General features: G+C 29.3%; 1 protein-coding gene across 1 annotated transcript in view; it reads right to left on the bottom strand.

Annotated features, from left to right (window-relative positions):
- The window catches only part of LOC115875891 (leucine-rich repeat-containing G-protein coupled receptor 5A-like), a 327,679-nt gene that overhangs the window by 40,668 nt on the left and 271,276 nt on the right, over positions 1-15,735 (bottom strand). The window contains exons 5-6 of the mRNA XM_030891455.1: positions 7,700-7,771; positions 4,516-4,659 (exon numbers count right to left, since the gene is read on the bottom strand). Of these exons, the coding sequence (XP_030747315.1) occupies positions 4,516-4,659; positions 7,700-7,771 (216 nt within the window). The remainder of the gene's footprint in view (positions 1-4,515; positions 4,660-7,699; positions 7,772-15,735) is intronic.

Here is a 15,735-nt window from a genome sequence, read left to right as displayed (position 1 = left end):
AAGCCGGTAGTGGTTTCTCGTTCCGATTGCATACCAGAAATAATTAATTATCTCTAGTTTGTTGTGCTTCTGCAACATGTTTGTTTAATTCTTAGTGTTCAGTGCATGGTGTGATCAGAAAATTGTGATAAAATAACAGTGTAATAAAAATCCAAACCAAACATTCTACATAGGGAACTCAAACTTTTGTGCTTGTCGTACTCTTCTATTATTAATTATTTTAAGGTAAGAACTAGAAGTATTTATCAATATATTACACCTAAATGAGTAAAAAGCCTTCGCCGCCAGTCTGCATAGTACTTTATAATAGTTACTTACAATAATCAAAAGATAGGTATTAAAGGGTAGGTATTAACATTTTATTGTAGCATGCCTTTTACATGCTCTGTTCCAAATTGTCACGGGAATAGAGGGGGTGCCAAGGTTTCTGCTTTTATATTCCCCAAAAATGACGAGCTGCGTAAAAAATGGTTGACAGCTATTAAAATAGATAATTTCACTCCTACTAGTAGTTCTCGGGTAAGAAATGCATTAAATATGCCTCAAAAAGGCCAAAGGCCAAAGCCTCTGTTACCCTAGTGAGGATGTAGTTATGGCTACTGCTTACACTTACCTCACTATAAGTAAAATATTGGAAGAAGAATCAAGCTTTTTACATCAAAAAGATCACAGAAAGATATTGACAACATTGACATATGAAAATATAAATGGCCTGGATGTAAGTCTTTTTTTAGGTCACAATTGCCCCTCACATACGTCAGAATTTATTATTAAATCCATCTTGTTCAGAATATCCAATATTTTATTGAAGAACTATGCAAAAAAAAGGAGTTACGTCTTTACCACAAAGACAATGCTTTATGTAAATAGAAAGAGTAAAGAAAACTAAGCTAAGCGTAAGTACTTACGAACCCCCAAAAAGGTATTTAGTTTTTTTTTCTATACATATAAAATCTTGAAACACATATTATATTTTTTATTTATCCTCACCTATTACTTACACCTATTGTAAAACAGAAAAAATATTCCATATTTTTTGACCCAAGCCAGTGTAGTTTATAATTCCAAGAGCATTTACCAAGGCTTTTACTAAGACAAGTAACTTCCTATACTGTCCATAATAGTATATATTTATTAAACGTTTAGTAAATTCTAAACTATGGTAGGTAAGTGTTTGCAATTGAATATTTAGTTTATATTGCTATTTTCTGTTATATATTTCTGGTTATTTCTTTTTCCGATGATTTTGAACACCCTATATATGCTACCCCAAGTTTGAATATTTTAACACTACCTATTTACTACTACTATATACCTAAGAAAGCAGACTTTTTTATAAAAAGTAACTAACTGATGTTTTCATAAAAGTAATAATACAAAAAATTCCATACTTATGTGGAGAACTTTAGACTCCCTGTATATTAAAAAATTAGTGAAATATTACGTAATCTAACCCGACAGTTGTGTGAAAAATGTCTATATGGAAATAAAACAGGTTTTAAAATACGCGTCAAATAAAGCACTTCTATCTCCGCCATATTGGAAAAGGTTAAATGGCTTTGTGTGGAGGTGGTGGTGGGTCAGCATGGTGGCCCGGCCGCGGCCGTGTTGCCGTTTTTCAACATGCCAGGTGTGAGGTATTGAAAATAAAGTGCGGATTTTTATTCTGGGCTTTTTTGTTTTTATTTATTTTCTTAAGAACGACTTCAAATTTTTTGAAAGTGAGATAACAGAAAATTCTAGAATTAATTGCTTTATTCAATTATGCTAATTCCAAAATATAGTGAAAGAGCCCATTATTATAATTACATAATCACGTTTCCATTTTTATAATTTTGTGTCAATACAGTAATTGAAAATTTAATGTGTCAATGTTATTCAACCTAGCCGCCGCTAGTAAGGGCAAGTAACACTCGGAACCAGAGCTATCGAAGGCGCTAACAATTAGATAGATATTTGACTGAAATTATAAATTCGGAAACAGTCTAATAACTATCTAGTTAACCTGTTTATTTTGTCAATGATATGATGACATGTATTTTTTGGATTCTAATTATCTTGGGAACGGTTGCTTGTAGCGATTTTGCCTAGAGATATTTTTTCTCTCAGTAGTGTAATACAGGTACGTACGAAAAGTTATTACTCTCAAAAATAGTTAAAAACATGTGGCGCGCAAATTTATTTAAAAAAAACTAAATAAAAATGAAACTTCTACACCCTGTATCTCCGAAATAAAGCATTTTGAACATTTTTTTATTCAATTTATACAAACTTTTTTACTTATTTTTATTTGCAGAATCATTGCTGAAGTTTCCCGAATACAATTTGGACCATCCTGTATATTCCAATTTGTAATTTTCATTGCTTTCAAACCAAATAATATATTACTAATTTACAATAAGTTTGTTAGCAATGGACAATATAAAATATAAGATAAAGTTTGTGCTTGCAGAAGTTTAGTTAGAATTTGTTCTTAATTAAATTATAAAGCCAATTTTGAATTACAAACAGACACATTTTGTCGGACCCTGTATATCAACAATCATTTTTTTTTGCTAGGTACAAGATTTATCTGAGTCGGCGGCTTTTGTTATTGGTATACAGGGTATACAGTGTGCGTCGGACGTCTATACAGTATTTCTAAGTTATTTATGATAGGAACTACGCCGCACTATGGTCGGACTCTGTATGTCCATAAAAATATTTGCCAAGTACACGAATCGTCGGAGTCCGCATTTATATAATTTTAGCACATTTTAAATTAAAAAAAATAGAAACACAAAAAATAACAATAAAAATTATAATAAAAATAAAACCATTTATTTCTGAATATTTGGCGGTCACTGCATAATAAAAATATATTATGTTAATAAATTTTGACCCAGTCTTTTTAGTTTAATATCTTTTCTGAAACCTTTTATATGCGTTTATCTAAATAAAATTCATTCTCATAAATTTTTATGGTTCATTATAAGAAACCCGTCATATTTCTTTGTTGAAATTAAATGCAAGATGGGGATCTCTTTACGTTCACCAGGCATTATTTTGAAAAATAATATTTAATCGTCTAATAAAACGAAAGATTTCCTCCCGTTAAAACTAAAAATAAAATTCGAAAATATATATGAATTAGGTCATTGTCATATTTTTATTTCTTTCTCATCATATTCAATAATAAAATTTGATATAAATAAAATTCAGGTAAAATAAGGCATTAACGGTGAAACCATTTATTCAGAGTGATTTAGTTTTATAAAAGAAATATTACATATCAAAGATTCTTTGTATCTGTGCTCTGATATTTCGATGATTTATGGTAAGTGATTTTGAGGGAATGTAATCGGAGAATGATGTGTATATTAAATATATACCTATCATATACATATAATAATAAACTATAAATTGATTAAAAAACGATCATTTTGTGTATTTAAAATATTTCAAAATTATGAATGAATTTTGAAATAATCTATAAAGTCGTTCCATGGTTGTTCCTATTTGCTGTCCTCCATTCGCGAATTTCAAGTTCCAGAGCTTTACGCCCTGGGCTACTCAGAACGGTTCTGAAAGGAGCTGTGCGCGATAGCCTGGTGCCTCCATATGGTGCGGAACAGTTCTGAACTTTATGACTCAATTGAATGGAGTGAGAGTATCGCGTTCTTGAATAGTTCAGAGCTACACAACTGTGTGAATGGAGGACAGTAATTACTGTTAGAACCGTGGCAACCTCCTATTGGCGGCAACTTTTTGATTGGCACCCTGTTAGATGTGTATTCCTCCATTCATAAATATATGTAAAAATTAGATTTTGATTGACTACATGATGAAAGTATTAATCCTACAGCCGGATTGGGTACTATAAATTCTTTTGATTTCCTTTTCAGTGGCTGAATAACCTGCAATCCTTTTTTTCAGAAATAAATACGTCACAAAAATATAGTCATTTAAAAAATAGTAACTCACAATTTACTTCCTAAATATCCACACAAATACTAATAAAAAATTCTACCTTCAAGTTATTAAAATTTTATAAAAAGGCACAGAAAAAACTACAATTAAAATACCAGCAAAAATATGATTTTGTCTTGACATTGTCAAATTCGATGTCACATTTTGTTTACATGAATTTGTGTAGTTTGAATAGGTTGGTTGTTTTAATATATCTAAGTAATCATGCAGATCAAATCAACTCATCAAAAGGCAAATACAAAACCCTCATGCTCCAGATGAAGTAACTAGATAAAACAAATACTAAACTACAATACTAGTAATCAAGCGATTTCTGCAAAAAAAAAACACTTGAAACTTGTATCTCGTATTACCCAAATAAGGAAATAAATAACATGCCTGAAATAAAAAACGACAACCTAATCTAGCATGCAACGCATTTGGCTATTTGTTGTCTGTCAGCTAACCAAAATACTTCTCATTACGTAGCAAACTGTAAAAAAACGCCAAGCAATCATGCCAGCCATCTAGTTATGTCCCTCCCAAGCCGGAGAAACGGGTACTCACAGGACTTCCAAGTGCGGCAACGTCGCTAAAGCCTTAGTAGGCACTCTGCGCAGTTCGTTGCCGTCCAATCTCAGGCTGCGCAGATTGGGCGTAGCCAAGAACGTGTCCTCCGCCACGTCTGTGATAGCGTTGTTGCCAACTTGTCTGCGATATCATGGAAATGAAGGTGAAATCATGAAGAAAATGTACAGAAACGTGTTAGTAGTGAATAAAGAGTGGAATGAACATGTGAATGTGGTGCATATAATGTTATTTGAATTTATAAACTAATATATAAATGAAATCAAACACGTAAAGAGTCATAATTGTTGTAGATTAATATACCGTATGATCGAAAAAAAAACGGCGTCAGCGATGGCTATGAAATGAAGGTTGCTGTCATTTTATATGTAAATTTATATGGGAAATGTCACCGATCGTCATTTCCCAGCCAACTGGACGCCGTTTTTTTTCGATCATACGGTATTTTTCTTAAATTATAAATTAAGTTTAAAACTAACTATAAATATACAGAATGCACACAAAATATTTCATTTAGTATTAGTAAGTATGGCTTAAATTCTTTTTAATTGTTATTTTATAATTTTGTATCTAACTTTAATGATATTTATGTTAGGACGCTACTAAGTTTATTTATTTCTCTGAGGAAAACAGGGTAAATAAAACATTCAAAGTTGAAATTGTTTTTTAAAGAAGAGAGAATTGAGTCTGGGATGACTTTGAATATTTAATAAAGTCAAAATTTCATAAACATGTTCTTTTTTTTTCGATATAAAATGATGATTGAAACTCAACATCACAAAATCCCATAAATATTTTTATATCTCTAAAATACGCCGCCTTTTTTGCCCAAACTTTTATGATATCCAGGATATAAAATTTACGGGAATAATAATAAAAAATGCTATTATCAGTTGGTTAAATTTTATTAGATAGAATGATTAATTTTCATTTTTAACGGTCCATTAATTTGTGATAGAATAGAGATTTTCGCTTGACTTTGCTCTAGTAAATTTTAGTTGTCAAAATGGATATATGTTAGCCGAAATTCGACCAATTTTACCAATTATTCTTCATATATTACAGTCTAAAATGGAGAATTAAACGTTTTAAATGATTTAGGTCATTTTATCCATTAAAGACGTTAAAAAAGATAATCGCTTATAATAGTAAAAATTAACAATTGCTAACATATGTAATTTAGTTTGAGTGTTTTTTTAATTTTACAAGGGACATTGCTGTCGAAAATTGTTCTTTTAGCCTATAGTGCGAAGTGTACAAGATGTCAAAGCAGCTTAACAGCCGTTGTAAAAAACGCATCCTAACCTTATTAGAATATTTTGAACGGAAAATCAGTAATAATGGCCCTTTATGTCCCTCAAGTGCTGTTAAGGAGGTGAGTTTTGCTGAGTAAATTATAACTATTTATACAGGGTAGTTTGAATTGTATTCTGGAAACTTCGGCAGCATATTCCGCAAATAAAAGTAAGTAAAAAAGTTCGTATAAATGTATGTCCTAAAATGCTTAGTTTCGGAGATACAGGGTGTAGAAGTTTCATTTTTATTTCGATTTTTTCCTAATAATTTCTGAAGTAACGGCAATATTTGGATGAAAATTGGGTATGGGAGTTTTTTGACATGAGAAATTTGGAATTTGATGTCAATATGACTCCTACTTGTAGAGGTCGCCACCTATATATTTTCTAACTGGTTCGAAAAGTAATTACTGTTCATCCCTATCTGTATAAAACTACTGAGTAAAAAAATATAAGACTTTTTCTACGTAAAAAATGTAAGTAATGGTTCCCGAGATATTTGTAGTCGAAATTATCAATACCTATTATCATTGATATAAATTAAACATTTTGACTAAAAAGTTATTAGACTGAAATCATAAATTTGAAATGTTTTTGTGTCAAAAGTTCAACAGAAATTGTTTTATCATAATTTTTTCAAAAAAAAATTATGATTAATTTAAAAATATAAAAAGTTCCCAATTTTATCATTGCAATCAACTAATTATCTACTCAACATGTTTATTTTTTGTCAAAAGTGACATGTATTGACTATTTCCGTTCTAAATATCTTGAGAACGGTTGCTCGGAGCGATTTTTGCCAAGAGATACTTTTTACGTAAATAGTCACGGAAATGTATATTTTTTCACTCAGTAGTTTTATACAGGTACGGACGAAAAGTTATTACGCTTCAGATGAGTTAAATCATATGTAGATGACGCCCTCTACAAATGGGAGTCATATTGACATCAAATTCAAATTTCTCATGTCAAAAATCTCTCAGACACCAATTTTCATCCAAATATTGCCGTTACTTCAGAAATTATTAGAAAAAAATCGAAATAAAAATGAAACTTCTACACCCTGTATCTCCGAAACCAACAAGTTTAGGACATACATTTATACGAACTTTTTTATTTATTTTTTCCTGCAGATTATGCTGCCGAAGTTTCCGGAATACAGTTCGGACCACCTTGTATATTTATAATCAATTCATTTTTGTCTTCTAAAATATTTTGAATAAAAGAAAATATGTAAAAGTTGACAACGCTGCGCCTGTCAAACTTAATCATGTGACTAGAAGTTGATTTGGTATGATCATAAGTATATTTATATGGTAGCATCCGGTTGACTTGGTCCAAGTACATTAGGACCGTGTCATCAGGCTTGATATTTTAAAATTACTCCATATTTTAGACATTTTTTCCCTAGAATTGGCAATATTTCCTTCTTTTTTTTTTTAAATTAAATTAGTCGAGATTTTCCGAGATATTTTACGCAGAGTAGCGTTCCCAAATCAAACGAAAATCCGACCAAAAGATAGATAGAGTGGTCTAGCTCTGGTCTTTGTGTGTGGTAAAGGACAAAAGGGCAGTAAATTTATCATTCCTACGGTCCGGTCGGTCTTTGTTAAGAAAGATCTATGTTTGGGGTGCGTCTTACTACAAATTCGCTGATTTACTACCACTATTAGTCAATTTGTCCTAATTCTTGTCGTTTTTTCAGAATATGTAACTGTTTGATTAGAAATTTCTTCTAACCAGCATTTCTTCTATTAAATATTTAACTTGGGAATCTTTTGTTTATTAATTTTTATTTATTTTTGTAGTAATACCATAGTATAACAAATAAATATTAGAAATACTTAACTGTTTTTTCTTATACTTACAGAGTTTGTAATTTGACTAGAGGTTTGAGGGCTTCAGACGGAATTTGTTTCAAACCACAATTCTGCAAAATCCTGAAAGAAAAAAATATGCTTAAATAAAAATATGATATGGCGAAATAAAAAAGTTTTTGATAAAAATTATATATTTTTATGGTCATTCAGGCATTTATAATATACACTTTTGTAGATAATGAATTGCTCACTAAGACAAAAAGTTAGGAGTTTAACAGGGCCATATTATTGTTTTTTATTCAATACTAGTTGAAGCCTGGCGCATCCGCCACGACATCAAGAAAAAAATATTTTTTATTTTTTTTAATTAAATGAAAAAAAAAAAAAATCCGGCGACGACAGTTTTTAGAAGAGCTAATTAGCTATCTTTTAGTAAAAAAAGCAACTTTCTAGAGCAAGTCGTTACTTCAGTAGAGACGACACAGATAAACATTAGCATTTTATATATACAGGGTGGCGCACCTCATTCGCCTCGGTTGATTATACGAAAACGGAAAGATGTAGAAACAAAATATTTTATGGGTATATGTGGGGAGTCAATGTGCACAATTTAAAATTATTTTGAAATATACAGGGCGTCTCAGAACTAAGATCTATACGAAAGTTATATTTTTTCTTATGGAACCCCCAGTATTTTATTTCATTTATGGATTCTTGGGCACAAAAAAAAGACATTTATTATAAGGGTTAAATATGTTTAAAATAATTGGTTTTTGAGATATTTACAGATATTTAAATATGCATGCTACAAGAAAATTGATTATCAATACCGTGTACATTACTTTTCAGAATTAATTCTTGTGCTGAGTTTAAAGGCAAAGAAATAAACTTTACTGAAAAATGTTATTGCTTCCTTAAATTTATACAGGGGTACCAAAAATTAGTTATTTATTTTAAGGATTTATTTTACATAAAAACTTTGTTATTTCAAATGCAACATGCTGTATTTTTTTAAATAAATCGAAGAAGATTCAAATGCTCTTTCAAACTATATTAGGGTTTCCTATACCTATCTATCTCAGATTTTGAATAAAAAGCGATTTTTAAATAAAATGGAAATCAAGATGGCTGGTATCGCCATGGCAATTTTCTAGTGACAGTAACTATTTTCAAAATCGACATTAGTTTATAGACTTTATTTAAATCTATACCAGTTTACTTTTATTTAATTAACCTACAATAGTTTAATAAATAATATTTACTAGTATATATTTATTATTCTACAAAGAAAAAGTAGGAAGTAGTTCTTTGTTTTATTTTACGATAACTTGTAGATATATGAATTTTTTACAAAAGAGCCAATTACGGCAAATTCAATTTCTTCACTTCCAACGACAGGTTTCTGCCTAATAGGTTTTTTATAAACTACACTACTAATTCTGCGAAATAGGAAATAGGACAAGTGGTTTTTCAAAGGAACGCTTATCAGGAAGATTCCTATCTTTGAGCATTAGCTCTTGAGGCCAAAAAATAATTTTCCTCACAAAACAAAATCACTAGTAACATATCCATTCGTTTCACTAGCAGATATGGCTTTATTTTTCTTCATAAAATAAAGAATACTTACTTATTAAACTATTGTGGGTAAATTTTAGTAAACTGTTTAAATAATAATGTCCATACGCTAATGTCGATTTTGAAAATAGTTAATAACTGTCACTAGACAATTGCCATGGCGATACCAGCCATCTTGATTGCCATTTTATTTAAAAATCGCTTTTTATTCAAAATCTGAGATATATAGGTATAGGAAACCCTAATATAGTTTGAAAGAGCATTTGAATGTGCGTATAAATGATCATTGAACGTTATGAACATAATGTCGTTTCTAAAATCAATTATTATTATTATTAATTAAACATATTGGCACCAACTTTTTGATTGGTACCCTGTTAAAGTGTATTCTCCTATTCACAAAAGTTATAATAAATGAAAATCGACTTCCAGTTGGAATTAATTAACTTTATTAACTTTAACAAAACTAACAAGGCGAAAAACAATAAGAGTTACAAAAAGCTGTGTACATTACGGCCGACGGTGAAGATGAATCTACCTATATTAGGGTTTAGATGGGACCTCGCAGGATCGCTCTTAAGAAAAATACTTAAAGCTGTCATTCATATATAGTCCAGGCCTATAACGGACCGTATTCCGGGAACCACTCATCGATGCATCAGCACTCGACACTGAATCAGATGGGGACACATACATAACATAAATATACGTAAAAATTGGGTTTTGATTAACAACATGATGACCATAATAATCCTGCAGCGGATCCTGTACTAGTACTGTTCCTCATATACTCGTAGATGTTTTCACTTTTCACCCTGTATACTTTTCTTAGGCATTTCTTGGTTAGCTTTCATCGCCTTATAAGCCATTTATTAAACAAGGTACGCGACAAATGACAGCAATAAATTCTAATAAAAATGCTAAAGCTACCTAGCACCATATTTATTACCCTGGTTAGTACCGTGTTATTACTTTGAATGTAACATTATTAAATTTAATAGCTGCTATTTATTAAACAAGAGTACGAACGGAGTTAATACGGTTTAAAAGCATTAGAGATATCATTCATCAATTTAAATTATTATTATTTAGTTGATAATATATTTTCACATGGTTTTATTTATATTGTAATATTTCTATATAGCTTGTGCGTTTCAAAATTTACAACTCCTTCTATTAAACCGATTTTTATAAAGCATTCATATATGATAATTTTTATAAAACAATATTATGATAATTTCAACCATGCACTACCCCTTTTCTCTCGCCTTTTCTGGTATAAAATTATAATTTATTTTGTAACTACAATTAACAAGCGAGGAGTATATATATATATAATAATCACGGCTTGTGAGATCTTAAGGAAGGTGGTCACAGCGGCCATAAATTTCTAATACTTATCTACATATTTTACTTACATAAAATATCTCTTTCTATAGATCATACCAAATAAACTTTTAGTCACGTCATTAAGCTTGGCCGGCACAACGTTGCCCACTTTTACATCATATTTTCTTTTAATCAAAATATTTTAGGAAACAAAAAGAAATTAATTATAAATATATAAACAGTTATTATTTACATCAACAAAACTCACCTCCTTAACAGCACTTAAGGGGCATAAAGGGCCATTACTACCGCTTTTCCGTTCAAAATATTCTAATAAAGTTGCGATTAGTTCTTGCAGCTATTAAGCTATCTTGTACAGGGTGTCCCATTTTGGTTGAAATCATACAGTATCTCCGTTATTAATGAAGATAGACGGATGCGGTTTGCACAAACCTGTCCCACTTTTTTGTCAAACGAAAGACGCTGTAAACAAAATTTTCATAGCCCTCTTTGTTTCTGAGCTACAGGGTCTTTTTAAAAAATCTCTGTTATTGCGAAAGGTATCGAGAAGGTGAAAACTGTTTATTGTAGAACTTTTTATGGAGAATAAAGTGGCGTAGTCTGTTATTCTACGAAAATAATATTTTCGAAGATATGAACTAAAGTTATGTTTTTTTAAATGGAACACCCTGTATATGTATATTTATAAATGATCACTCTATATTTGTTTTCACTATTACTGCAATATTTAAAAGTTTTTATTAAAAGATCATATTTATTAGTAGGCCATGATTGATAATAAAAGAAAATAAAGAATTATTAAAAGTATACTGCTATCTGTCTTTTGTTTTATTTTAAGGACCAGTAATAATTTTTTTATACATTAGGAAAACTTAACTCTCTACCGCTATTTGTAAATCTTACAAGTTATCGTACCGGAGCTTTTAGATATTCCTTTAGCTAATTTACGTGAAATATACTTTCAGCAAGATGGGGTTTCCCTAACAACTTTGAAAATATTAGAATTTTGTTAAATTATTATTTCTCAAATTAATGAATTGGAACCAATGGACCCATATGATGGCTTCCCTGATGATTCCCGGTTCTCGATTTCTGATTTTGGGGATTTTTAAAATATGAAATTATTGTGGCAACTACAACAATGTCGAACACCAGGAAAATTCTTTAATAATGCAAGCTTTTAGATATTTGTAAACCCATTCCTTTATAATAAATTCCGTTATAAAGAAAGAAAAATATATTCAGAGATTCCGTGATAACAGTTCAAAGTAAAATATGTCAATCCCAAATAAAATTTTAATGTGTGTATGACTATTTTTAGTAAATACCATTTTGATTTTTATGTTATTTATCATGGCCTACTAATAAAAAAATGATATATTTTAAATATTGAAGTAAAAATTGAAAATAAATATAAAGTGATATATATTTTTAAGAAGCTCATGGCAAGACGGATCATATGATTTATAAATATACAGGGTGTTCCATTTAAAAAAAAACATAACTTTAGTTCATATTTTCAAAAATATTTTTTCCGTAGAGAAACAGACTACGCCACTGTATTCTACATAAAAAGCTCTTCAGAGAAGGTGAAAACTGATTCTTGTAGAAATCTTTTTTTAACAATTTGTCTAAGTATACAGGGTGTTTCAAAAAACATGTGCCATATCTCGTGGGGAGATTCCTCAACTAAAAATAAGACTTATTTTTCATATCAACATAAGTCCGATTCCGCTTTGTTTCGTAGCTACAGCGTGTTAAAGTCTTAAGATTTTTTCGATTTATTATAATTTTCTTCCAAGTACTTTCAGTGATTTGAATGAAATTTTGGGGGTAAAAGTTACTATAAGTGTTACATAATTTAATGCTAAAAAAGGGCCAATAAATTCATCAGGGACGTGCATATGGGTTATTACTGGAATACTTTTCAAGAAAAAAACATGAGCGTCACTGACTTTTTTCTTTTGATATCAAAATTGTGTAGGCCGTTTATTGCCAATTAAAAGTTATCTCTTGAACCCAATTCCAGTTCGGCCCCCTTGATGAGATAAAAGCAATTTTATTAATCACAATTAATAAAATTAAAATAAAAATAAAATAATAAATTGTATATTTTACCTAATTTATTATTAAATATTATTAGTATTAGTTATTTTTACTATTAGTCCAACATACAGCAATTTCAAATAAAAAATAATGGTATTTAAGATAATTACAAAAAACTTAATTTTAAAAAGTTTTAACATCCTGTAACTATAAAACTATGCATTTCCATACCCATGTTTATAGGAACTTTTTTTCATATATTTTGATGAGGAATCAATGAGTACCTATTTAAAACTTTCGCAAAGTTAATGATTTTAAAATTATTTAAAGGTTGCTATGAGACTTACATCAAGGCAAATTAATAAAATTGCGTTTATCTCAGCGGCGTGCGGTGACAATTATAGGCGGGGAAGCGAATCGTAAAAAAAACTATTTCGAGACATTACTTTTACATTTTCTTAAAAAACTTACCTTTGAAAATTCCGAGGCCAATTCCATAGTTCGATTAAAATTCTCTTGAAAATTGTTAAACAAACAAAAACACATAAAGTTATAATAGTTAAAATACGATATTTTAAATTAATTTTCCGAAGCACTTGACGCGCGATAGGCACCTATTTGTATTTGAGGTCTATTCGTCTATCAGTCATTGCAAATTCGTCTATAACATCATCATAAAATTTTGGATTTTCCTGTTTCTCTATTGATAATTGGATTTTCCTGTTTCTCTATTGATAATACGGCTAAATTTGAAAGTCTGTCTTTGCTTGTTGAATTTCTCATGAAATTTTTATACGTTTTAGTACTGCAGAAGATTGTCCTTCTTGACCGTCCATTACAAACGAAACAGTAAACACTAAGTTAAATCCGAAAAAAATACAATATTACCTATAAAATCGCAAGCGAACCCGTCCCGATAAATTAAAAGTCTCGGAAGGCGGCCGAAAGATCGCTGTCGTAGCTAGCAACTGTGCGCGATTTTCCGGTTTAAATTTGTCGTTTGCGTTCGAGGTCAATAACACCTACATGAAGGAGGGATAGGCGACCGGCGGCGATTTCCAGGCGTGCATCCATGCATTCAGTAAAAGGCTAATTAAATTTACTACGTTTATTTAAGGCTTCAAATAAATAATTTTAACAAATTAAATTAATCTTTTGTTATAAAATAACAGTATTATTAACGTTTAACTATTTATTTATTTTTATCTTTAAAAAGTTTAGGGAAGCTGTGCTTCCCCCGCTTCCCGCACGCCGCTGGTTTATCTCATCAAGGAGGCCGAAATCGACAAAATATCAAGAAACAACTTTTAATCAGCATTAAACTGATTATACTATTTTGCTAACAAGAGAAAAAGAAGTCAGTGGCGTACATGCTTTTTTTAGAAAATATTCCAGTGATAACCCATATGCACGTCCCTGGTAAATATGTCGACACTTTTTTAGCTTTAAGATATGACGCATTTATAGCCCGATTTATAGTTACCTTTACCATCAAAATTTCATTCAAAATGCTAAAGTAAAAATTAAGACTTTAACACCCTGTAGCTACGAAACAAAGCAGAATCGAACCTATATTGATAATAAATCTTATTTTTACGTGAGGATTCTCCCCACGAGAGATGGCACATGTTTTTTGAAACAACCAGTATATAATAACAGTTTTCCCTCTATAATATAACCAGCAAATTTCTTGTTCTTCTATTTTGTTATTTTGGCTTATTGAAAGTGAGCTCTTGTGTTTGTTTTGAGTCAAAATATTTCTAGAAATATTAATAAAACATCGCTTATCCATTTGAGTTTGGCATTGTTTTCATTAAATATTTTGTCATATTTTATTTTTAGGACGATTTATTATTTCTTTAATATTTGAGTAGGTGTATCGGAAAACATTTACTATTGAAAAAACTGTGTATATTGCCACTGAAATAGATGAAAATAAATGTTAAAAATTCACAGATTTTGCAACATGCGCAACCATCATAGGCGTATTGAAAATACCAGACACAAAAGTCGGCGGTGGTCAGCTGTTTTTTACATTTTATATTAACTTGTGGCGTCATTTGGAAGAGCTCAATAGAAATAAAAAAGAACTAAAGATTGTTTGGAAAGCAATTTGACATTTGTGACGTCAGCACTCCGGCAGTCTAACGTATCGCTAATTGCCATTCGCAAATATATTCCAGATATATATATATATATATATATATATATATATATATATATATATATATATATATATATATATATATATATATATATATATATATATAATCCATAATAAAACTGTGGGGAATATCCATAATGAAACTGTGGGTTCGAGGTGCTACTGCAAATTAATGCCATATAAAAAATATATAATATATATAATATATATAATATATATAATATATATAAGACCCCATAAAAAAATATATAATATATATAATATATATATATATATATATATTATATATATTGGGGAATATCCATAATGAAACTGTGGGTTCGAGGTGCTACTGCAAATTAATGCCATATAAAAAATATATAATATATATAATATATATAATATATATAATATATATAAGGCCATATAAAAAATATATAATATATATAATATATATATATATATATATATTATATATATTATATATATAATGAAACTAAAAAAAATATATTATATAATGAAACTGTGGGTTCGAGGTGCTACTGCAAATTAATGCCATATAAAAAATATCTATCTATCTATAATATATATAAATTTATATATATATATATATATAGCCATATATATATATATATATATATATATATATATATATATATATATATATATATATATATATATATATATATATATATATATATATATATATATATATATATATATATATATATATTATATATATTATATATTTTTATATGGCATTAATATATGCAGTAGCACTCGAACCCATATTCATATATATAATATATATTTTTTAGTTTCATTATATATATAATATATATATATATATATATATATATATATATATATATATATATATATATATATATATATATATATATATATATATATATATATATATATATTATATATATTATATATTTTTTATATGGCATTAATTTGCAGTAGC

This window comes from Sitophilus oryzae, unplaced genomic scaffold, assembly GCF_002938485.1.
Source record: "Sitophilus oryzae breed Bouriz unplaced genomic scaffold, Soryzae_2.0 scaffold_1396_pilon_pilon, whole genome shotgun sequence".
Taxonomy (NCBI): Eukaryota; Metazoa; Arthropoda; class Insecta; order Coleoptera; family Curculionidae; genus Sitophilus; species Sitophilus oryzae.
Note: the sequence above shows the minus strand (reverse complement) of the source record. Positions and strands in the feature narration are given on the sequence as shown.